The sequence below is a fragment of the Ahaetulla prasina genome, chromosome 3 (assembly GCF_028640845.1).
Source record: "Ahaetulla prasina isolate Xishuangbanna chromosome 3, ASM2864084v1, whole genome shotgun sequence".
In the NCBI taxonomy this organism is placed as follows: domain Eukaryota; kingdom Metazoa; phylum Chordata; class Lepidosauria; order Squamata; family Colubridae; genus Ahaetulla; species Ahaetulla prasina.
Window position 1 is genome coordinate 79,540,324 of NC_080541.1, and position 27,012 is coordinate 79,567,335.

The 27,012-nt window shown below is 37.2% G+C and overlaps 1 protein-coding gene across 1 annotated transcript in view; it reads left to right on the top strand.

Moving 5' to 3' along the window:
- The window catches only part of ELOVL2 (ELOVL fatty acid elongase 2), a 65,311-nt gene that overhangs the window by 35,312 nt on the left and 2,987 nt on the right, over positions 1-27,012 (top strand). Inside the window, exons 2-6 of the mRNA XM_058178509.1 lie at positions 13,482-13,545; positions 18,817-19,004; positions 22,804-22,881; positions 25,906-26,077; positions 26,606-26,730. Of these exons, the coding sequence (XP_058034492.1) occupies positions 13,530-13,545; positions 18,817-19,004; positions 22,804-22,881; positions 25,906-26,077; positions 26,606-26,730 (579 nt within the window). The 5' untranslated portion in view covers positions 13,482-13,529. The remainder of the gene's footprint in view (positions 1-13,481; positions 13,546-18,816; positions 19,005-22,803; positions 22,882-25,905; positions 26,078-26,605; positions 26,731-27,012) is intronic.

A 27,012-nucleotide genomic window follows, 5' to 3' on the forward strand; every position in this document is an offset into this window, starting at 1 on the left:
AGAAAAGTCAACGGGGAAACCATATTCACTTAACAACTGTGTTACTAAATTAACAATTGCAATGATTCACTTAACAACAGTGGCAAGAAAAGTCATAAAATGGGGCAAAACTCACTTAACAAATGTTTCATTTAGCAACATAAAATTTTGGGCTCAATTGTGGTCGTAAGTTGAGGACTACCTGTAATTGTGCCAAGCTCTGCAGAATCCTTGTGACACTCATTTTACCTGTAAAATTAAACTTCGTTTTCAGTGAGAATTTCTTTATAAGGGAAGCTACATAAACCTTCAAAAATGGTGTTTGCCAGCCATAATTTTTAAACCTTTTATTTATTTAAATTTACCGGCTGCCCAACTCCAATGGACTTTGGGGAATTTACAATAAAACATTATTCCATTAATGTAGATAAAAATGTAATCTGGTTACCGAAGTATTACAGTAAAATAATAAGCATATAATTATGTCATATTCTAATTTAAGCGTTTTAAAAATTTCAAAATTTCATAACTCTCTGAGCAAGATTGATAAAGGAATAAAATAATTGCTACTAAAGTCTTCTGTTATAGCCTTATATCAGTTACATCTGAGCTTTTCCAGGTATTAGGAATCTACCATCTCTGCACCTGTGTTCACCACATTAGCCACCTTGTGATCATGCATGTAAAAACAGACATTTATATTTGGTATCAAAGAAAGAATGAGCATAGCATTGTGATCTTCTATGGCACAGCAAAACTTCAGTTAAAGAGTGTGAAAAAGAAAATCCTTCATCAGCAGGAACAGGCAGTGCAGTTTCTGGCAATTAATCCTAATCTTTGGGACATGGGGCTACACACAGGCGACCAGGATAGCAACAAAGAAACCTACTTAAACATAGAGCTTTCTTTGTCTTAAGTTTCAGATTTGAATGATCGAAAAGTTTAAATTTCCTTTTCTTTATCCTGAAAAGGTCTGTTTCTGAATCATCAGAAGTATCCAGTGTACAAACTGTGTGTCCAGTATTATAGAATGGATTAAAATGAAAGAAGATGAGAGGGAAAACCCTCTTCTGAGGGAATATTTTCCCTGTTGTTTTCATGCATCTAAGAAATTACATAAACCTAAAATGTATATAAACAGTAGTACACTCACTTACCAACTGAATATATTAACAATTAATATTTATTGTTGGGTCTGCAGATGGAAAAAGATGGAGGGGAAATTGTAACCTCGAGTACCTAGCTTTGACTGGTTTATTCCTATTTTGTTAATCACAGTTAATTTACTAATCTTGAATATTTATGCTCTATTAATCTTATGCGCCTTCATTGACTCTTATGCACCTTCAATCCATATTGTGCATAAGGATCAAGAACAGATACAAGGTTTTGCCATATTTTTTAGCAAGGAAATATGTCTGTGGTGCAGCACAATTTGACATTTGCTATTTCTCACCTGTTCTTTGTAATCTTATAGTATTTTGTGGGGCGGGGGTGGGAGGGAGACAGGAAGGTAATTTCCTACCTTTGCATTCCCTCTTTTGGCCTGCTTGCCAGTCGCTTATGCCAACTGGCAAGCTGCAAATTCCGGACTTTGAAATCAACACCTCGTTGAGAGAGAGATACTTTAGAACATAACAAAAAGAGATTTCCCCAAGGGAAATTTCCTCCTTTCTACTTGGAAGAACGTTTGTTCTTTTAGTATCAGAGAAAAGGAGCAAAAACATTCCAAGGTCAATTAAACAGGAGGGAGAGATAAGATTCTCCCCCCCATCCAATTAAAATTGGAATTTGCATGTAGAAAGATTTGTCTGGATAACAAATCTGAAAGCAATTTGATTCAAGGTCATTGGGTCTTGGAGGAAGTTAGTTAAGAACTAAACTACGTTTAATTTCTGTTGTCTGGAATTTATGTTGTCTACATGTGCTCAGTAAATAAGAGTGTTTTGTGTTGGGTCCTTGGTGCTGTCTGAGCTTGGTTGTTTTCTTGCAGATGTTTCATTACTAAACTACGTAACATCAGTACTAGAAGGAAGTGGGGTTTGCTCTTATTTTATGTACTAATGGTTTGTCTGTCAGTGTTGGTGGGAGCGGTGTTGATTAGGTTGCATTTTTTACTTATTTGTCTGAGTTGGTAGTTCCTTGATTGGGATATTGTTCATTTCTTGATTGTTGGTCTAGTGTTAATTTTGGGGTTTCATCTGGATGTTGATTGTTAGTGAGGAGGTGTTTGGGTCTTTTTGTTTCCTTTTTGGCTTTTTTGTTTGTTTTGAATGGTATGTATATGTTATTTATGTCTATGTACCTATTGACTGCTGATTTGTCTGAGTGCCAGGCTTCCAGGAATTTTATAGCATTTTTCAAACATGGCCTAGTCTAGGATACTCACAATTGTCCATTTAAATCTATGGTTAAGTCTGTCCATGTGGTGTGAAATTAAGGACTTTCAATAATATCTTCTGACTGCTAGTTGGTGTTCTGAGTGTTTTTTGTACCTTAAAATCTTTTTTACACCAGAGTATCTCAAAATTAGAAGTACACTAGAACCTCTAGTCATGAACACTTCTGTCGACGACCAAATTGGGTTCTAACCAAAAAATTCAGAATTTTTTTCCCCGAGGCCTATTTCCCCTTCTGCTTCATTTTTATTGTAAGCGCCAAATTTCCAAAATTAGGTTCGGGTCACGACCAAATCGGTTTGCGACCGAAGTTATGGAACAAATTATGGTCGTGACCAGAGATTCTACTCTACTTTAATAAATAAATTACCCGCATCTTCTTTTGTCTAGGTCAGGGCTTCCTGCCTGAGCAAGGGGTTGGGCTAGAAGACCTCCAAGGTCCCTTCCAACTCTTTTATTCTGCTATACTAAGGCAGTGAATAGTTTGTAGTCTCAGAAGACCTCTGGGATAGGAAGTTTGAGACTGCAGTCTTTCACCCATGAACTCAACCAACCATTCTGCTGCTGGGAGAATGTGACCCTTCAACTCCTAGGATTTTTCTTATTGCCCAAGTTACAGTTCAAAACATCTGGAGGTCTACAGATCCCACACCTCTGCATTCATATGCATGCATAGTAAACTAGAAGTGGGCAATAGTAGGAATGTATCGTTTATAACAAATATATCACATCAAAAACCAAATTACTAGTGACCACTTCTTTTAGCTCCTGATAGTTCTGTGAGTGAGGTATTAATAAGGACTTCTAAATCATAATAGTTCAATAAATCTACAAGAAAACGTTTTCTATTCCTTATTGTGCTGCTGAAATCAATAAAACCTGAGGGGAAAACGGGGGCAGCTTTGTGTGGGAAAGGAATTCTTGTGCAAACTCACATTCTCTTTTGTTGCCATCCAGTAACCAAAATTTTTATAGGGTTTCTATAGATTTTTAATCTGCAAAGCACAAAAGAAAAAAATAGTCATTAAATGTGCAAAACTTAATCAGAGATGAGAAACATCTAATATGATATGGAACTACATATTACACAGCAGATCTTTTTTCTGTATTTCAGATTCAGAAAACTAGATAGATGAAGTTTAGGTCTTTTAAACAAATATATGAAAAAATTAATGTAGCTGTGATGGATCAAGCCTTGGCTCAACTACGCCAACATTCTGTCTCACGCTGGACTAACCAGATTTCAAGGAAGATCAAAGCAATTCGCATCCACCATAATTACTCCTTCATGTTTAGCATGTAGAGGCGGACTGCCCCTGCGCCTGAAAGCAGCTTCCAGGCATTAGTCCACTATTCATAGACCTGCCCTCTTTTCAAACCATCTAAACTAGCGTTCAATGTAACATCTTGGGGCAGTATATCCCACAGGTTAATTAGATAAAGAAGTATCTTCGCTTATTAATTTTAAATCTTCTAAACATCGGATAACACTCTAGATCTAGTATCATGGGACATTAAAAAAAAAAAGCAATAGCACTTCTTTTTTTTTTTTAATATTTTTATTACTTTTTTCTAACATCACAAACAGAAAAGAAAATACATTATTCCACCCTTGTGCTATACATTAAAAAAGGAAAATTTGGGTCTTCGGCTATGTCCTCATGATTGCCAAAATCCACGTTCTCGAGGTACAGGTACCGAGGCGTCCAATGTTCCAAGCGCATAGTCCACGAATGGTTTCCAAATCTTCCAGAAAATATCTTCTTTATACACACCACTTCTAATTTTAATATCACATTCCTGCACAACGAGTGGGGTTAGTACTATCTATTTTATCTCTGATTAAATTAAAATCCCCAGCCACAATTACTTTCCCTACACTTTCATTCTCCAAAATTTTTGTTATTTTTTCAAGAAATTCTCTTTGTTTCTCATTCGGTAAATATAAATTAACAAGTGTCACTTTTTCCTCATTAAGATTTCCCACAATTATTACATATCTTCCATCCTCATCCAAAATTACCTGATGTTTTTCAAAATACACCCTAGCAATAGCACTTCTATACCACTTCACAGTGCTTGACAGCCCTCTCTAAGCAGTTTATAGAGTCCGCACACTGCCCCCAACAATCTGGGTCCCCATTTTACCCGCTTCGGAAGGATGGAAGGCTGAGTCAACCTTGAGCCTCTAAGAATCGAATTGCTGGCAGTCAGCACAGTTAGCCTGCAATACTGCATTCTAACCACTGCACCACCCAAGCTCTAACCTTAACCCTACTTCTTGTTCACCTACTCTGTTTCCCCTAAAATAAGACATCCCCTGATAATAAGCCCAATCGGGCTTTTGAGCGCATGTGTTATAATAAGCCCCCCCCAAACATAAGACCTCCCCGAAAACAAGACCTCCCCAAAAATATTTAACTGCATGCGCAGCCGGTCCCCACCTCTGGTTAGGGTTAGGGAGACAGAGCTGGAAAGCAGGTAAGATGGCAAGAGGGACCCCGTCATGCTCCATGCACCCCAAAATAATAAGACATTCCCAAAAATAAGACCAAGGTTCAGGGTTATTTCAGGGTTCAAAAAATATAAGACAGGGTCTTATTTTCAGGGAAACACGGTGTTCTTTACCATGCATAAATGTATAAGCTTCATAACACTCCATAAGCATCTTTAAGCCAAAAAGCCTCAACTTTTACATCTTCTACTTGCATACAGTATAAGGTATTCAAGCCTATGGTCATCTTGCTTGCTCCCAAATGCATCTCCTATATATTCATGATAAACATGCTGACCAGAACTATCCTAAGTATTTTAGGTGTGGTTGCACCATAGATTTGGATAGGAACATCATAGCATAATATAATATAACTTTTCTAATAGCAGGTAGCATGGAATTTACCTTCATTATAGCTGCTGGACACTGTTCAGATGGTATCACTAAAATATCTACAAAGACCCAGGGTCTTTTTCTTGGTTGTGTCACTGACAGCTAGTCCCCATCATTTTATAAGAGGAAACATGGATTCCTCGCTGCAGTGTGCATCACATTACTCTGGCTGTTGTTGAATTGCATTTGCCACTTAGTGAAATATTTCTTATCTTAAATATCTTAGTGAGATATTTGCTCAATTTTTTTTTCTGTTCTCCATTTTTAATGTATTGAAAGCATTTTATGCAGCACTGTTTAAATTAGCCAACTGAGGGGTCTTTTTAGCCCTATTTGGTTACAATTGTGCTAATATGCATGCAGACATTGCAATTTTTATATGCATGCCCCTCTCTTTCAAAGTTGAATGTGGGTGCTGAATAAACAGTGAAACAAGAATGTAATTATTTTCCATGAGAAAGGATAATTGGTTCCGTACAGCCTATTCACACACCCCTTCTGGGCACATATTGGCTATGAAAAAAACTGGAATATAATATCCTTTAATTGTGTATCGTCTCACCATGACCAAGTGAAGGAATTAGATGCTTTCCGATGCTTCCGAAAGATAATTAAGGCTCAGTTCTTTCAATGACTATGTTCACAGCTCGTTACACATTTTCAAAATCATACATTCCAAATCTTTCCTCAAGCTTTCACATCATGCCTGCTGGTTGTATGAATAGTTGTGGCTATAGACAATAAATAATCCTTTTTATTTATGCAAAAATCCGGCCACTGAAGCAATGCCGTGGTCATGTGAACAAAATTTAGGCACTTGGTTGCTCCTATGAACCCCTCTCCTCCTATCTTTCCCTCATCCTGCCCCATTGAGTCCTACATCCTCCTTTTTTTTTTTTTTTTTAACATTTATATCCCGCCCTTCTCCGAAGACTCAGGGCGGCTTACAGTGTATAAGGCAATAGTCTCATTCTATTTGTATATTTTTTACAAAGTCAACTTATTGCCCCCCCAACAATCTGGGTCCTCATTTTACCTACCTTATAAAGGATGGAAGGCTGAGTCAACCTTGGGCCGGGCTTGAACCTGCAGTAATTCCAGGCTTCTGTGTTCTTAATAACAGGCTATTACCAGCCTGAGCTATCCGGCCCTCTGACAATTAAAGTGCATCACCTTGGGTTGTTAAGCAAGGACAGCAGGTCTGTAGCCATTTGGGCCCTTCTGCCAGTTTGCCTACTGACTTTTCCTGTCATTTAGCCGATCGAATGGTAATCACCTGAATTTTGTGAGCATCTAACTGAATTCTCGAATCATAATTACATAACTGCAGGTACACTGCAACCAGTACAGTTGTAAAGATTGGTTGTTAAGTACTGTTCGTTCAGCACTGTGGTAAGTTCGAACAAGTGGCAGAACGAGTGGTTGTTAAACAAGGACCACCCGTATTTCATTTTAAAATAATAACCCAGTAAAATTATTGCTGGCTAATAATCATTGTCAAGCATATTCAATTGTACAAGTATTTCTTACATTTCTGCTTTTAATCTTTACATACTTTTGTGAAATGCCAGAATATTTTTAATACCCTTCCATTTCTCATTATTAATGATTAATGGTTAATCATTGGCTTGGTATCTATTATTAAGGCATTCACCATCTGGGCAGGAATGGGAAGCAAGAAAACTAAGTGTATGCTAGTAGAAAAGAACAAACAAGCACTTCAGATTTTTCTGTTACTCAGGATTAAATTGGGTTTGGATTTTATATTATAATATGAAATGGTGGATTAGCAAAGGAAACAATATTAGGTCTGGAAAGCCAATAATCTAATCCAGTGGTCATCAACCTGGTCCCTACCGCCCACTAATGGGTGTTCCAGCTTTCATGGTGGGTGGTAGGGATTTTGTCTGATACCGAAGCACTTTCCTTTTTTTAAATTTTTAAAAAAATTTCATAGCATTATTTAAAAACATTTTCATTAGGTTTTCATAAAATTCCCCGTGACAATTTAAATTTCTGAAAATATACTATTTGTATCGCCCGCGCATAAGTTTAGTTCACGTTACGTAAGTGAATCTAAATGGCGCTATAGTGAGACTGCAAACAGCCTGGTCCCAGAATAGCTTGCGCATCTCCCCGCAAACTGGTGGGCGGTTAGAAAATTTTACTACTAACAGAGATACAAAAGTGGGTGGTAGGTATAAAAAGGTTGACTACCCCTGATCTAACCTAAGACATGCTTTAAAACTAAGCAATATGGGAACAACACAACTAATGCTTGTTAGTAATTTTGCCTACCTTGCAAATGGAAGTAAAGGTAAGCAAAAAGGCAAGAATTAAAATAAACAATATGGTCAGTATGGGAAAATGAATTTACCATTAAGGAGACTCTCCTTTATGGTAGCCATTAAGTAGCCATTTATACAGTTGTGTTAATGTATATCTATGTATCAGCTCCAGGCAAACCCACTAAGAGTGTGAAATATCTGATGGGAGTGAAGTAGCCTTGCTATGACAGTGTTAAAGTGTGTATGAATTTACTAATAGGGAAGGAGTGGCTGCTAAGCAATACATAGCAGAAGTACAGGTTTCAACTGTACATTTATTGGTTTCTAGTAAGCAGGGGTGGGTTCTACTTACTTTTACTGCTGGTTTGCAACGGGAGAATGCATGCTCACTTGCTTCATGTGCGCGCTTCTGCACGTGCGCAGATAGTCAATTATGACATCCGGGTAGGTGGGCGGAGCCTCCTGACACTTTTACTACCAGTTCTAAAGAACCGGACAGAACCAGGAGCAACCACCACTGCTAGTAAGCATGTATGAATGGGCAGCACTTGTCATAACAATACTTGTCACTTTGGGAAGTACTGAGGTAGGGCTAATTCATTGGCCTCACTTCAAAGTAGGTGGGTGTTCAACCACTGTACTGCTTAGAAGTGAAAAAGGGATGACTTTGCATTACAGATAGTCCTTACTTAAGGACTGCCCTATTCAGTTTACATTTTGACATTAAAACAGCATTGAAAAAGTAACCTTACGACCATTCCTTGCACTTACGACTGTTGCAGTGTTCCTATGGTCATGTGATCAAGATATGGGGGCTTTGCAACAGTGGGTTTTTATGGCTATCACAGGAATCCCTGGTCAGGAGATCGTCATTTGTCTACTTCACAGCTGACTTCTAACGAAGTTAATGGAAAAGCTGGCAGTAAAATTACAGGCAGTGATCACATGATAGTTTGCTTAATGACCCTGGGTGATTTGTTTAACAACCAGAGCAGAAGTGAGGTTGTAGGTCAGCCACAATCACATGACATTTCACTTAATCACTTTGCTTAACAACAGAGTTGGCCATCCCAATTGTCATCATTAAAAGTGGACTAATTTCACAGTTTCATTTTGGATTAGATTTGTTTGCCGCTTCACTGCGATAAATCTCTCTCCAAAATTTTTCAAGCCTAGTATTGCAGGCAAAGTAATTATATCAAATTTAGGGGGATGAATCCAGATTTAAAATTTCCTGGAGTATGCCTATTGAAATCAGTTGGATTTATTAATATTGATTGATTTATTCATGTTTAATTAATTGGGAATTCTCTACCTGAATCTTATAAAACTAGAATGAAATAGCAGCTATCAACAGTCAAATTTTATTAAAAGAAATAGCTTCCTGGAAAACAATTTCATGTAGTTATCAGTAAAATGACTCAGAATATCAATTTATGGAAAGTCACTTAGACTGAGAAATATCCCTCTCCAATAAAATTTTGTATTTCTCATCCTCCATTCAACAATACAAATGAATCACAGTCATTCACCCTAAGGACTTGATTTTGCCCCAACATTAAACTTCAATTTAATAATTTACATTATGACTATTTTGCATAAATTGACATTCATAAATATAATCATAAATTAAAGCATGTGCACATATAACTGGTAAGCAGGAATAGCAAAGGTGGGTTTAAGTTTATTTCGTGACACTTCAGGTATCACAGCCAGGTTCTTTTAAAAAAATATTTATTGTAATGACCATTTTTGTGTGGATCTATGTGATATATTTTGTTTAGTATATCTTCCACATCAGTGGTGAAATTAAAGTTTTTTTACTACTGGTTCTGTGCTGTGGTGGGATTCAAATAATTTAACAATCGGTTCTCTGCCCTGATGACCAGCTGGGTTGGCGTGGCTCGGTGGTCAGCTGACCGTGTGGGCATGGCCAACGCAACATCACTCACGTCTATGGGCGCTTCGCCTTAGCTGTTACAGTGTAATAAGGGTTAACCAGAGAGGCAGTTTCTGTAAGCAGGGCAATAAAGATGAGGCTAGAAACAACACCTTCCTTACAGGATTAGCCCTGTAAAGTGGGGGAAAAAACAAAATAAGATTTCTTCCAACAACCGGTTCTCCCAAATAGGTGCGAACTGGCTGAATCCCACCACTGGTTCTGTGGGCATGGCTTGGTGGGCCTGGTGTGGCTTGGTGGGCATGGCAGGGGAAGGATACTGCAAAATCCCCATTCCCACCCCACTCTGGGACCAGCCAGAGGTGGTATTTGCTGTTTTTCCGAACTACTCAAAATTTCCACTACTGATTCTCCGAACTACTCAAAATTTCCGCTACCGGTTCTCCAGAACCTGTCAGAACTTGCTGGATTTCACCCCTGTTCCACATACAAGGAGAAGAACAGAACAATAAAACATTCCAATGCAATTTATACCGCATACTGCATACAGCCTAAAACATTTTGTATCTTAAGGGAAAGGACAAGATGACACCCTTTCTGTGTAAAAGTCTGTGTAGACATTTAAATTTTTCTTCAACATGGGTAATGAAATAGTATCCTCCATCATATTTGAAGGCTACAAAGCTAAGGGAATGCAGGCGAGATCACATGGTTCATAATTCTTCCGAAGTTTTATTGCCAAGTTTGGAGATTACTTCCTAATTACATTATATGCCCTGAGAATTTGTGGTTTATAATAACAAAAACAGTTGCAGTTGTTTCAAAATATAACATAGTAGCATTTGCTACATCTTTCAAAGATACTTTTATGGTTTTCCCTCTTTCAGCAGCATATGTTGCCTAAGCATCTTATTATTTAAAGAGCACTCTGTCCTGACCTTGTTAATATCTATAGTGGCAAAACTCACAGAGCATTCTTGTATAATAACATGCTATTGTAGTATAGGTAGTCTGTTTAGCAACTGACTCGTTTAGTGGTTGTTCACTAAAAAAAATGAAAAAAGTCCATGAAGCAAAGGAAAGCTGAAATAAGATCATAAGCATGGTCAGTTTCACTTAGCAACAACTTTGCTTAATGACAAAGTTGCCAATCCTGAACAAGGGCTACCTGTATATCAGGAGCATGAGAATTCATAGAAATGAGCTGAAATAATTTACAATTATCCAATATATTCAGCCTTGTCCCATTTTACCATTCTCAGTCCTTTATTCATTTCTCTGTTGCATTGTAATTTCCCAAGTATTAAAACAACCCGTTTGCTATTCTGACTTGTTTAGTAATTGTGGATCTTGAGTCAACTCATTCTAAATTGCTAGCCACTGATTTTCAGAGGGAAAAAAAATCTGATTTTTTTTTTTAACCAGAGAACATGCATTTGAATGAAATGCAATAGTTTATAATCTGCGGTCCTGTAGAAAAAAATCACCACCAATAGTATCTGATATCAGAAATGCTATATTTAAATGCCAATAAAATGCTGCAATCCAATACTGCTACTAACATGTAACAGAAAATTCCCAGTGTCCAAAAGAATAACAAAAGAAAGACCATTGAATTTTCTGCTGTTGACCATACATGTCTTCTCCACAGGGGTAAACCTATCCAAATACATGGAGTGTGAAGAATCAGAATAAAAATTTATCCAAATAAATATTTGATTGATTGAAAATTTATTATTGATGAGAGTCTTTCCACCATTCTTTAGTTGGGTTAGATAATGGCTCTCTCTAAAGGACCCTCAAATTCATTTTTTAAAATATACAAGTTAGTGAAACAACAGAAACTAGGAAGAACTGTGGATGGCAACCTAATCAAAAATAATATAGAATGGTGGTCCCAATTTGGCATGGCTTCTTATCTGTATTGGTCTGTTGACGTGTATCCCTAAAAGTTGGGAGTGATTTTTGACAGTCTGGGCAACTATAATCCAATTAGCATTTTAAGTATTATTAGCAAAACATACACATCTTTTCTAGAAATTATTGTATTGCCTGCATTCTAGAAACATTCTAGTGGGAGAAGCAAACAATTTCAGAACTAACTCATCAAACCACAGACAAGGTCTGGTATAATGCCACCTAGTTAAAAAATATTAAATTGTTGCCTTAAGTCGCCTTTGTTAACTTCAGCTATGCATTTGATCCTGTCTTGAGGAAAATTTGTGAAGCAAATGTAAGGACTAACTGATAGATCTGTGTTTGTTTATTCTCATTTACAGGTTATATCCTAATACTTGTGTCAGGTACAGTACGTTGGGCCAATTAATGGAGAAGGTTTGGAGATAGTTTAAAATACAGTAAATTGTCTCCCTCATCTTATGGTTAACCTTTAAATTAACTTTGTAGCAGGGCATCCTGAATATTTTATGCCTTTGGGGGTGGATATGAATGGGCTAGGAAATTATTTAGGTAGAAAATGATAACATGAACAAAATATCCATGAATTTTAGGGAGCCAGTTGTAGTGTGCCAAGCCAGCAATGTATCCTGATTTGCTCATTATTCTCACATGTTAATAGAAACATTTCATCAGCAGTTTTGGAGGTCACATTTAAGTAAACTCCATGTATGCAAACCTTATATTCTTGTGACTGTGGAACAGTGGTCATAATTGTTGCTGTATCTTTTGCAGTGGTTCTTTCAATTTATTGTTAGTGCTATTTATGATTCCTTTCCCTCCCTTGAACTGACAATCATTAGATCTAGTTCCTTCTTTCAAAAAAAAAAAGTTACATAATGTAGCTAAATTCCGTTTGGTTGCTAATAGAAACTGAGAACAGATAGTCCAATTTAATCTACTTGTTTAGCTAATTTCTAATTTACTAAATTGGTAGAATAATCTTCTTTAATTATAGAATCGGTGTTTGAGATTTTACCATACTTCTACTCTTACTTTTCCATTGATTTTTCCTTGTAATAATTGACTTAACTCTATTCTTTCTGAATATATTTTGCAAATGACTAGTCACAAATTCTAACTCCATTTCAAATAAGAGCAGTTACGGTAGAAGATTTCACATTTTCCAGAAATTATCAGTTGCGATCATTATCAAGCTTCAATATTATATAAAATTCTTAAGCAAAAGAACTGTCTTTAAAATCTCAATAAACTTTGACAGAATTATTTGAAATTTGAACCTGAGCAAATCAGGTTATGCTTGCGACAAAGGATCCCTGTCAACCAATAATGCCATTAAAAAATTGATTAGTATCACAATCTTTTCTAAAATGTTATTGTGCAAATTGTACTCTTTCTAGATTGCTTTTAAAAGGAGGTATTCAAACTGACAAATGTTGCCTTCTTTAATTCTAATGCCAGATGGCTTATTTTTTAAATCACTCAATAATTTTTGTTTGAATGTGTTCTCAAATTACTGTTCATTTTTATTAAGATTTTAAAGATAAGAAATTAATTGTTTCTATTGTTAGCTTCCCAGATGCATTAGTGTTAAAACGCTGGAAAGCCAAAATAGTTATTTCTTTATATCATTGACACTTAAAACTGTGGTTTGCTTGTTTTAAAACTTAAAATAATAGTGAAAAGCATTGAAAAACCTCATAATTAAAGACAGTGTTATTCAAATCTGATGTATTTTTTTAGCTTATTAAATTTTTTTAGCTTATTAAATTTTTCTTCATATATATTCTTCATACATACAAATGGTTTTTAGATATACAGTAAATATTGAAAATGGAACTTTGTTAAATTGCATTCTCAGATTACATGCATTCATACTTTGTTCATTCACCTTTTCTGTACTTTTTAAGTTGTACTAATCATTTCAATTAAAATAACCCAAAACAGGAAAGATTCAGGACTGCAGATTGTTTTTTCTCAACCATAAGATGCTGTCATAATCTGTCTGTCTATCTATCTATCATCTTTGATATAAATATGAACAAATAATGAATGTAAATCATTATATAATATAGAATATAATACAATTTCTGTGTTCTGTTACCTTTTAGGAACAGCTGAAGGCTTTTGATCAAGAAGTGAATGACTTTGTGGATTATATGTTTGGAGATAGAGGTATGCATTTTCTGGAGCTTTGTGGCTTTAGTAGGTATTTAGAAATAATGTATTACTGAAAATTTGATCTAAATGACTAAGCACAGTAAGTGATGGAGAGCCTTAGAAATTCTATTCCTTTCTTTTACTTCCACCATGCTGAGTAATAAATGATTATGGTAATTTAAAATGTGAAATTTGGCAAGGTTTCATTGACTTCAAAATTCTTTCTTCAATTCTTTGTAATTTGGGAATGTTCAAGAGAGATGAGAAATCCACTTGGATATATGGAAAAAGGAATTCTTTTTTCCATTCCCTCTCACTTAGAGTGGATCCAGTTCCTATGTCTAGTTTACTTCTTCTCTGTTTTTTAACTTTATGTTGGATTTTGAGATTGCCTGACCTCAAAAAGTCTCTGGATGCTTTACAACATTTGAAAATACATAATTTAAGAAACATGGCCACCTGGACCAAACCACATAAGTATTTTTTTTAGATCAATGGAGTTCCACAAGCACCCTGATTTTAACATTGGGGAGCAGAACTAGGTCTCCAGAACACTTAAAAGAGTGGGAGTTATATAAATCTCCATGGTGTCAGCCCTCCTAAATTGAATAGACTAGGGAACCAATGTCATGCGAGCCAATATTACTTTTATTATAAAGATATAGTAACATAATCCTGTAAATCTGGATGCTCTTTTCCATACCTTCTTTTATCTTTCTTCTGTCTCTCAAGACTATTCCCTCTGCTCAGCGCACAGGGGAATGTTGTTCCAGAGGTAGTGGTCTTGGCAGAGAAGGCATATTTCTTCAGTCCCACAAGATGAAAACATTTAATGGAGGGAACCTGGAGCACACATGTTCTGACCATGTTTACCAGAGGGGCAGAAAATTTGGAGATACGTGGCCCTTCAGATAACCAGGCCCTTTGCCATGAACTGCTCCATGGGTGATGAACAGTGCCTTCATTTGAGATCAACCAATAACTCATGCAGCTCACATAACAGCAATGACACACGGGTGAAAGGGAGGAACACCCAATTTTCTTTGCAATTAAGTATATGTTAATGAAAAACATGTGGAAATAGACTGAACTGAAGGACCAACGAAAATTTGAATTGTCTAATGGAAAATTGATTTGTCGTTATTAACAATTGGGGCACATGTTTTAGGATTTGTCAGTCAATTAAAATGTACATATTAGGGCAAAGTGCATACGTTTATACAAATACATTGAAGAAAACATTTTGCATCAGGTATAGACTAGGAAAGTCTTTTACCATAATGTATTAGGACAGGTTTTTAGGAATTTTCATGTACATTCTTATATAGAATCGGGCAAGTAACAAAGCCTGAAATTAATAAATTTATAATTTGTCTCTTTCTCTATTATGTATAACATACTGTGTATGTGCATGCGTCTAAATGTGTATGCAAGTATGAGAAGCCAAAGAACTACCAGGGCCTGAAGGAGGAACTGGAGTAGATGTGGAAAGTAAAGGCCAAATGTCCCCAAGAGTGGTACCGTGTTTCCCTGAAAACAAGATCCTGTCGTATATTTTTTTGAACCCTGAAATAAGCGCTTGGCCTCATTTTCGAGAAGGTCTTATTATTTTGAGGCACGTGGAGCAAGATGGGGCTCCTCTTGCCGTCTTACCTGACTTCCAGCTCTGCGTTTAAATGTTTTCGGGGAGGGCTTATTTTCAGGGGGAGTCTTATTTTAGACTATGCGCTCAAAAGCCCAATTGGGCTTATTATGAGGGGATGTCTTATTTTTGGGGAAACGGTAGGAGCACTCAAGGCTATGACTCCTAAACAGGGATTGTAGCTCCAAAAACCCCTGGAACCTAAGCTTATTTTACTGATAAATAAGAGTTTTTTGGTTCAATGGATTTTCACTGTCAAAATATGTTTATTTATTTATTTATTTATTGTTTATATTTATATACCGCCCTATCTCCCAAAGGACTCAGGGCGGTTTACAGGCATTTAAAAGCAATAAATACAATTCTAAAAACAATTAAAAAACTTATTCAAAAGCCTAATAATTAAAAATATAAAAATTAAAACCCAAGATAAAACCCACAAACTAAAATCTAACTCAGTCCTGCGCAGTTAAATAGGTATGTTTTAAGCTCGCGGCGGAAGGTCCGAAGGTCCGGAAGCTGACGAAGTCCTGGGGGCAGTTCATTCCAGAGGGTGGGAGCCCCCACAGAGAAGGCCCTTCCCCTGGGCGTCGCCAGACGACATTGCCTCGCTGACGGCACCCTGAGGAGTCCCTCTCTGTGAGAGCGCACGGGTCGGTGGGAGGTATTCGGTAGCAGTAGGCGGTCCCGTAGATAACCCGGCCCTATGCCCTATGTTTAAACTTTTAACAATCAAAATCACTGGATTCCGATAACGTTTTTTTCTACTTCCAGTTTATTATGATACATTTAGCAACCATACCCTATACAGGTAGTTCTCGACTTATGACCATTCGTTCAGCAACCTAGGTCCTCCCCAACCCCTTGAGGCATGTTTGTCAAAAACAGATCATGCCAGACTAATCTTATCGCATTCTTTGACAAAATGACAAAATTAGTAGACCAGAGGAATGCTGTTGATATAATTTACTTGGACTTCAGTAAAGCATTTGATAAAGTAGACCATAACCTACTACTAGATAAAGTAGAAAAATGTGGGTTAGACAGCACCACCACCAGATGGATTCGTAACTGGCTGACCAACCGCACTCAACGTGTAGTCCTCAACGGAACTACATCCACATGGAGGGAAGTATGCAGTGGAGTACCCCAAGGCTCTGTTTTAGGCCCAGTACTCTTCAACATCTTCATCAATGACTTGGACGAGGGGATAGATGGGGAACTCATCAAATTTGCAGATGACACCAAGCTGGCAGGAATAGCCAACACTCCAGAAGATAGGCTCAAGTTACAGAAAGATCTTGACAAACTTGAACATTGGGCGCTATCTAACAAAATGAAATTCAACAGTGAAAAAAGTAAGGTTCTACCTTTAGGCCAAAAAAACAAAATGCACCAGTACCGTATATGTGGTACCTTGCTCAATAGTAGTACCTGTGAGAGGGATCTTGGAGTCCTAGTGGATAACCATCTAGATATGAGCCAGCAGTGTGCAGCAGCTGTTAAAAAAGCCAACACAGTTCTAGGCTGCATAAACAGAGGGATAGAATCAAGATCACGTGAAGTGCTAGTACCACTTTATAATGCCTTGGTAAGGCCACACTTGGAATATTGCATCCAGTTTTGGTCGCCACGATGTTGAGACTCTAGAAAGAGTGCAGAGAAGAGCAACAAAGATGATTAGGGACTGGAGGATAAAACATATGAAGAACGGTTGCAGGAACTGGGTATGTCTAGTTTAACAAAAAGAAGGACTAGGGGAGACATGATAGCAGTGTTCCAATATCTCAGGGGCTGCCACAGAGAAGTGGGAGTTGGGCTGTTCTCCAGAGCACCTGAGGGTAGAACAAGAAGCAATGGGTGGAAACTGATCAAGGAAAGAAGCAACTTAGAACTAAGGAGAAATTTCCTGACAGTTAGAACAATTAATAAGTGGAACGACTTGCCTTCAGAAGTTGTGAATGCTCCAACACTGGAAATTTTTAAGAAAATGTTGGATAACCATCTGACTGAGATGGTGTAGGGTTTCCTGCCTGGGCAGGGGGTTGGACTAGAAGGCCTCCAAGGTCCCTTCCAACTCTGATGTTATGTTATGTTATATCATGCTTCGCAAAATGACTACAGTGGGAGAGCCAGGATTGCACATGTGCCTTGCTTAACAACAGCAACAACTTAAGGACCGTAATCCTAAGCTCAGTTGTGGCCATAAGGTGAGTACTACCTGGAGTTTAAACAAATAATTTACAGTACATCAAATAACTATAGGTAGTCCTCAATGTACGACCACAATTGAACCCATAATTTATGTTGTTAAGTGAGAAATTTGTTAAGTGAGTTTGCTCCATTTTATTACTTTTCTCACCTCATCACTGCAGTTCTTAAATTAGTCACAGTTTTAAGTGAATCTGGTTTCCCCATTGACTTTACTTGTCAAAAGGTCACAAAAGCAGATCACATGACTCTGGGATCATCCATCATAAGTGTGAGTCAGTTGCGAAGCCTCTGAATGCAAATCACATGACTAGGGGGATGCTGCAAAGATTGTAAGTGTGAAAAATGGTCGTAAGTCACTTTTTTCAGCGCCGTTGTAACTTTGAATGATCACTAAATGAACTGTCGTAAGTTGAGGACCACCTGTATTGTATCTGAATAACTTGCCCAAGCATAATATTTTCTACAAATAATCTCTATGCCAGAGGTGTCAAACTCTGTTTCATCAAGGGCTGTATCAGCATTATGGTTGCCCTCAAAGGCTCAGTTGCATGTAAAACTGTGACGACTCACAGCAGCCAAGTGGGTGTGGCTGGGTGGGCATGACCATCTCAACGCTGCCTCCTGTGCACACGCTCAGGATGCTGTGGAGGACAGCTTAGCTACAGTAGTATGACCAGGATAAGATTTATTTATTAAATTTATTTATTTATTTATTTATTTATTTATTTATTTATTTATTTATTAAATTTTTATACCGCCCTTCTCCCGAAGGACTCAGGGCGGTGTACAGCCAAAGATAAAACACAATAATATACAATTAAAACCAACAATTTAAAACCTAGCAAATTTCAAAAGGCTGATAATTAAAAGTTTAAATTTAAAATTATAAAAAATTTTAAAAACCCAATAAAAACCCCAATTTAAGATTATAACTATAAAAACCATTATGCCAGTCCTGCTTGAATAAATAAATATGTTTTTAGCTCACGACGGAAGGTCCGAAGATCAGGCACTTGACGTAGGCCAGGGGGAAGTTCATTCCAGAGCGTCGATGCTCCAACAGAGAAGGCCCTACTCCTGGGGGCCGCCAGCCGACACTGTTTGGCAGACGGCACCCTGAGGAGACCTTCTCTGTGAGAGCGTACGGGTCGGTGGGAGGCAAAGGGTAACAGCAGGCGGTCTCGTAAGTACCCAGGTCCTAAGCCATAGCCTAAGCCATAGAAGATAGCTGCTTCCCATAAATTTATTTAATTTTTTAAAATATGCAAATGCAAATATGTATTTGTATGTGTCTATGAGTATGTACTGTATATTATAATCATAATATATGATGACATAACAATTTCATTGGGTATTAGAAGAATAAGCAAGAACTGATCATGGTAATTAATTTTTTTTTATTGGGATATGTTTTATTGTCATTTCTTCAGATCCCAGGGTCAGAGGGTGGCTTATGCTGGATTCATACTTACCTACTTTTGCTCTCACTATGCTGTATCTGCTCTTCATATGTCTGGGCACCATGTTTATGAAGAACAGGCCTGCTTTGTCACTCAGGGGTCTTCTTATTGTATATAACTTTGGCGTCACAGTGCTATCGTTTTACATGCTGATAGAGGTAGGTCTTCTTAACTGAACACACGTTTCTGTTTTTTATTCAACTGATTGGGATTTCGCAAGCATTTTTGGGTCAAATTGACCTCAACGTTCTCAAAGTGGAATTGAAAAATGTTTTAAATGCATCTATACTGTACATGCAGGAACGACAGTTTTGGTGATCTCTGTGAATCAATAGGAGTAAAAACAATACCACCAAGGCACTGTTCATATCAGCATAAGAACAGGCACTAAGCATTAGACCCATAGAAGCAAGGGTATATACCACACTAGACAGGACCCAGTGTTCAAAATATACAGAGAACCTCAGAGACAGTCCAATACATAATGGAAGGGTCTAAGATGCAGGCAGGATGGCATACACAAGAAAGGCACAACCAAGTAGCTGGCATTGTATACAGGAACATCTGCACAGTGTATGGGCTAGACCCTCCCAAGTTCAGATGGGAGATGCCAGAGGTCACGGAGAATAAGAGGGCTAAGATTTTGTGGGACAGATCCAAACAAACAGCAAGTCATGGTAACAGAAGTTGCGATAATAGTAATTTTTTGTTTTATAATCCCTAACAAAAATAATTCCGGTTTCATATCTATTTTTCAATACCTCATATTCCACATAATTACGGCCACTAGAATTTCATTTGCCCAAAACTGGAAGCAACAATATACTCCAACAAACACAATAATTATAAAAAAGGTGCTGGAGTGTGCAAAAGCAGATAAGTCATTACCTGACTCTGTGGTTTCTTCTCATAACCCCAAAGGCTTTACTCAAAAACTGTCCACGGTTGACCTCACCACTTTCCTAAGAGGACTCTAAGGGGCGTGCATAAGAGCACAAATGTGCCTACCGTTCCTGTCCTACTGTTTCTTCCCCTATGTATATATACGTTTTTAGTACCTCGTTTCTCCTCATATATACGTTCATATATTATATAACCCTTTATGCAACGCTTGTATATATATATATATATTGTTATATTGTTATGACAAATAAATAAATAAATAAAAATAAAAATAAATTAACAATGGAACTAAGAACAGAGAGGAAATGATTTATTATGAAATACGGAACAGATAGTATGATTGGCTGGAAAAGGAATCGAAAGTTAATAGATAGTGTATAGTAAAAGAGAAGTTATTATAATGAAATGTTATATTTAATGCGTAGTAGGTATGTATATAAAATGTATTGATTATATATATAAGTATGTAACGAACAAAATGCATAGGTATATAATGTAGCTAATCGGCTGAAAGATAGTGGATATTACTAAAAATGCCGGTATTGGAAAGCTGTAAAAATGTAATTATGATTTAAAAACGTAAACGTTGAATAAAAAAAATTAAAAAAAAGAAGAAGTTGCGGTAGACCAGAAGACAACAGTGGTGATACCGTAGATGTAGCAGTGCTAAGTGCCAGCAGTGCTGAGTGACTTCTTCATCAGGAAGAAGGAGTCTTGAGAAGCGGGAGAAGTACCAGGTTCTGAAGGAGGAACTGGAGAGGATGCGGAAAGTAAATGCCAAAGTGATCCCAGTGGCGGTAGAAACACAGTTCCCAGGATCAACTTCAGAACTCTCTGTCCAAAAAAGTGCAGTGTTAGGAATAGCTAAGATACTGCACAGAACCTTCAAACTCCCATGCTTCTAGTAGAGGATGTGAAATTGAGGAAGGCACACACCACCTTTAGGAGTGAGAAAGGAATTGCCTGCCTGCCTGCTATCATCTCTCTCTCCCTCTCTCCACCTATCTAATCTATCAAAATAGAGAGCTTTCTCGGTCATTTGGGTATTTCAAATTTCATACTTCTCTATCCCCAGTACACTGCTTTTTTCCTAATGAAATTAGGACTGTTTAAAAATAATCTTTCTACAGTGTCTTATTTTATGCAATAACACACAGTTGGGTATAAGCTGTTCCTATTTAACTAAATCTGAATGTCAACCACTACCGAATTAAACAGTGACTGCGGCTATCAGAGTATGTGAGGATTGACAGTCCTTTTCTAGCTAAAGTGCAGACATATGCACTAAGGAAGACTTTCCTTAGTCTTCCACTGAGTCAGAAATTTGTCTGTAAAACAGACAAGTTAATAGCAACAACTACCATTGACATATTAAAAAACACAACAATGGCTAGTAGTTTTTCAAAGACCATAGTTTTAGACATGATTCACGTCATTTTATGTGGTAACATTCTCTCATTATGGATGACAATCACCACATTTTGATTATTTAGCTTAGTGTACATCATACACTACATTCTAGTAATTTATTTTTCTGGGATAGAGGAGCTGTGGTCTTTAAGGACGGCCTGCCTTATATCTCAGCAGCCCATCTAAAACCATGGATTAAACTAGCTCTTTGAAGAGCATCTAAAAATAGGCAACCTACATAGAAAGCAGAGCAGGAAATCTGGATTGCTCCTTGAACAAAGCAATGATGAAGGACCTCCTCTCTTGCCCTAGATTTGTTTTTTGGATTCCTGTACCGATTTTCTCCACAGTTCCTTCCGAATCCATCTGAAAAGAAATGAAACAGGTCATTTCAGCATTAATTAATCATGGATTTGGTTGAAACATTTGACTTTTCTTACCTCATTGCAATACCATCACAAAGAAAAAAGTTTCATATTGTCTAGAATAGAATAGAATAGAATAGAATAGAATAGAATAGAATAGGAATTTTTTATTGGCCAAGTGTGATTGGACACACAAGGAATTTCTACATTCATGTCTATCTTCATGCATTACAGAAAGAGATGTAATGATAAGTAAGGTAAGCGAGTTTGGAGTTTTAGATTACAGTCCAGATGTATTTTGGAACGCTGATCATTTTGAAACTAAGACCTTATGTACCATTTGTGGACCATTTGCTTCAAGCAGCACTGCACCATAACAACTGCCAAAATCAACCCAATAGTGAGCAGAATTTATACAGGAAAGTATCAGTGTTTCTCAGCCACTAATGAATATTAGAGAGAAAAATCAGAGTGACTCACCCAGATGCTTATATCTTTTGCCAGTTCCTTTAGAAGTCAAGGTAGACTATATTTATTTGATTTTTATTCACGGTAGCTGGCCTACTCTCTTGAATGTTTGCAATATGCATTATGGGTTTAAACAAGCAATAAACCACCCTTGCTTTTTGACTAAACAGAATTTTGTAGCAAACAAATTGCTGACTCGTACAAAATAATGGCAAAAAGATAATTAAGAAAGTAAGAATTATTGATTTATGTCTTTGTCATCCTTCCAGAGTACATATTAAATGGAAGTTGTTGTTTACGATCAGAAAATTAATCCAAGAGTGACTGAAAGAGAGGACTATAAGGAACATGGGGGAAAGTTCCTTGTAAACTTGGTTCTAGGATTTTAGCTTTATCAGCTTTTTAGTTAAACCTTCCAGCTGAATCCACAAAACAGAAACTCTCAGGTTTCTTGCCTGCCTTCATGACTTTGTGCCACTTGTAAGCATGACAAATGATACACAGGCTGTTATTATGACAAAGAAATATGCACTTCATTAGGTTCCTGCAAAAATATATCTCAAGAGGCAAAAATCATTCTGCTCTTTCCATCTGCTTCCCTTGCATTCCTCTGAGACTAAACAGGTCCATTTTAGAAGGCAAGGGGCACTGTCAAATAATGAGCCATGTCATCAGATTGCTCAATAGTATGTATGCCTCTATATGAGATTGCATATGATCTTTTGAACCCAAAAGACAAAAAACATTGAAAACGTAAAAACTATTAAAAGCAGTATTTTCCATTCAGAGTAATAAATATGTTTTCTTTCAGCTAATTCTTGCTACATGGGAAGGAAATTATAACCTACAATGTCAGAACTTGACCAGCGCAGGAGAAGCTGACATCAGGGTAAAAGAAACTTATTAACAGGGAACAACGATGTGTTCACACATGCTTTAATGCATCTGACCCGAACAATCAATTTGCATAGGTGTGGGACTTGAATCCCGAAAATTCTCCATAAGGAGTCTTAATGCATCTGGAGAGCATTAAATTAAAAATGTTTGCTGTAATATCTTATAATGTTTTGTACAGACTTTTGACAGTCTTAGCAGTTATTGTCCCACTGAATTTCTTGGTGCTTGTTTTGGATAGATATATATGTGTTTTGTATTGTACTGTTTGATTTATGTGACTGCCCATTTTACAACAGTAACTTTGGTTGACATACAAGGATTAAAAACAGCAGCTATTACATATAGCCCATGGTGCCCAAGATCAAAGCAATAATCCCAATCATAAAAAAAAAAATACATCAGCAGTAGAACTCATGTAACCTCTTGGTCCAAAAGCTTGGGGAAATGCTCTTTTGTGTACTTAAATTCCAGTGTTTGGGATTTTTATTTGCCATATTTTTTATTATTACTTACTTCTTGTTTGGGAATAGAGCAAAAGATTCATTTTCCTAATCTTAATTTTTTTTTCCACAGGTTGTTTGGTTTTTATTAGCAATATTGTCACCAAGGTTATTTTCCTAAAAATAGCTTTACTAAGCTCCATTGTGCCATACACATTTTGCAACACAATGTCCTTCCTTGCCTGGATGAAGAAACACCGTGCATAGGGTGAAAATAAATGATTATGCCTTTGACATCATAGTTCAGGCATTTACTTTCTCCTATATCCATTTAGGTGTGTTTGACTAGGAAGTCAATGTAGGGGCTTTTCACACATTCTGGAAGACCTGAAAGTTTGTGTAATTAGCGTGCGTGCTTGATGGGGTGTTTTGATTAGTTTAAACCTGGCAAAAAGCAAATCAAGTAACTTGATTGGAATTAAATGACACCTTTGTCATTTCGTTACCATTCAGTTTCATTTTCAATTTATTTTATTTATTTTATTTTATTTTATTAAATTTTTATACCGCCCTTCTCCCGAAGGACTCAGGGCGGTGTACATCCAGAAGATAAAAAACATGATAAATATACAATTAAAACACCAAACTAAAAACAGAGCATATTAGAAAAATGGCCAACCTTAAAAAATTTAAAATTTAAAATTCAAAACCCCAAAGTACTAAAACCCCAATTAAAATTTAATAAAACTATTAAGCCAGTCCCGCTTGAATAAATAAGTGTGTTTTCAGCTCACGCGAAAGGTCCGAAGATCAGGCACTTGGCGTAATCCAGGGGGAAGTTCATTCCAGAGCGTAGGAGCTCCCACAGAGAAGGCCCTGCCCCTGGGGGCCGCCAGCCGACATTGTTTGGCGGACGGCATCCTGAGAAGACCCTCTGTGTGAGCGTACGGGTCGGTGGGAGGCATGAGGTAACAGCAGGCGGTCCCGTAAGTACCCGGGCCCTAAGCCATGGAACGCTTTAAAGGTGGTAACCAAAATCTTAAAGCGCACCCGAAAGACCACAGGAAGCCAGTGCAAGCCGCGCAGGATTGGTGTTACATGAGAGCAACGAGTTGCTCCCACTATTACCCGCGCAGCTGCGTTCTGGACTAGCTGCAGCCTCCGGGTGCACTTCAAGGGCAGCCCCATGTAGAGAGCATTGCAATAATCCAAACGGGAAGTGACAAGAGCGTGAGTGACTGTGCATAGGGCATCCCGGTCAAGGAAGGAGCGCAACTGGCGAACCAAGCATACTTGGTAAAAAGCCCTCCTGGAGACGGCCGCCAAATGATCGTCAAACGACAGCCGCCCATCCAGGAGGACGCCCAAGTTGCGCACCCTTTCCATTGGGGCCAATAACTCGCCCCCGACAGTCAGCTGCGTTTTGATTCTGATTTTGAGGATTTGGTATAGGTAGTCCTCAATTTACAACCTATTTCACAGTGTTTAGTGGCCATTCAAAGTTACAATGGCACTGAAAAAAGTGATTTATGACCATTTTTCACACTTACGACCACTGCGACATCCCCATGGTCACACAATCAAAATTCAGGCACTTGGCAATTGACTCATATTTATGACGGTTGCAGCATCCTGCAACCAGGTCATGTGAACACTTTTAGCAGCCTTCTGATAAGCAAAGTCAATGGGGAAGCAGATTCCCTTAACAACCGTGTTACTAACTTAACAAGCTTAACGGCGATTCACATAACAATTGTGGCAAGAAAGGTTGTAAAATGGGACAAAACTCACTTAACAAATTCTCAGTAATAGAAATTTTGGGTTCAGTTGTGGTCGTAAGTCAAGACTACATCTACTTTTATTTTTCTGTTTTATTACTGATTAACCTTGCTAAATGGAACAGCTGCTATACTTCCCAGTGCTGTCAAGGTTTCTTGTATTCATTTTTTTCTCTCCATCTTCTAGATTTTACACTGCCAAATTATAGCTTTATCTAGATCGGAATAAATTCCACATTTACTGATTCTGAAGTCAGTTACACCCTTCTGCTAAAAGAGTTTTTGATTCTGATGCCAGTTCAAACATTAGTAACTGACTGCTTTTTATTATAAATAGATGATTAGTAAAAGTACTTTCTACCATGAAGCTTAATTATGCAGCTGAAGCTTAATTTAAGACTTTGTGAGGAAATACATAGAAGAGAGTATTTTAAAACAACAATTGCTTGAAAAAGCTGCATGGCATTTTAAGTGGGGTAATTTCTAAGACAGGAATTCTAATTACATTTGCACTGAATTCCCAATAAAATCAACTGAGGTTACTTCCAAGGACAGACATATGGTTATTGTCAGGCTGTATAACCACTTCTAGAAACTGAGGCTAAAAGCCGTTGGGCACCTTCTTAAAAGAGACAGACATAATTAAAATACAAATGTGCTTCCAGCAACATTAAACTTTTATTTTCAGCTACTGTAAAATATCTTCAGAAAGAGTATTTTTTTCCTATGGTTTCTTTATATTAACTGAATATGTTGCTTTAAAATGAGATGATTAATTTTGCAGATTCTTTCTTGCAGGTGGCCCGTGTGTTGTGGTGGTATTACTTTTCCAAAGTCATTGAATTTGCTGACACAGTTTTCTTTGTTTTGCGAAAGAAAAACAATCAAATAACTTTTCTTCATGTTTATCATCATGCCACTATGTTTAACATCTGGTGGTGCGTCATGAACTGGATACCTTGTGGACAAAGTGAGTATTTAGAGATGTCAATTAAAATACATGCTTGGAAAACTTTCCTGTAGAATGTGTCTGATTGCCAATCTACATTATTTTAAAAAAATAGGTGTGTGTGTGTGTAACAATATCTTTAGTAAACATGAACAAAAAATGGCTTTGAATCTGAATAAACATTTGGCAATAGGTCAATATGGGAAGATTGCAGGCGGCCACTGCAGATCACATTATAAGAATCACTGCTCTGGATGTAAGGAAATATTTATAGCTCACAATAGGATTGGCATACTCCAAATGATAGAAAATACTTTGCCATCCAGATTTTGCAGCCGAAATGTATTAAGGGCAGAAATAACTCAACATAACCTCAAACAACATGTTTACATCAATCATTTGTACCACATTAATCAAGATGCATTCTTCAATACAAAGAAAACTGCAATGTTAAAGTTTCATAAATTGTCACTTAAGTATAATGCTGCTTCATAGAAAGAAGTATTTTATAATAAATATGTGACAACATATTTAATTATGTTTTCACAGGTTTCTTTGGACCCACTTTGAATAGTTTTATCCACATCCTCATGTATTCTTACTATGGATTGTCGGTCATTCCATCCATGCGTAAATACCTTTGGTGGAAGAAATACCTCACTCAAGCACAACTGGTACGATTATATTCTTATTTATTCTTAGTAAATCACCGTTTAAAGAATAAAAATCTTAAGTGTTGAAGCAATATGGAATAATGGGGACAAACCACTTTGAAACAAAGAAAGAACTGAGGAAAAAATCAATTTGGGCATTAGATTATTCAGCTTTTCGAAACTTCCATGTTAAGCTTTTTAGTAAACATGGCAGTTAATTTTATGCACATTTGAATCCAACCAGTGATGGGCAGAATGGGACCTTTAAATGTGAAGCTGTGTTTCTGTTTGCTTTAACTGTCA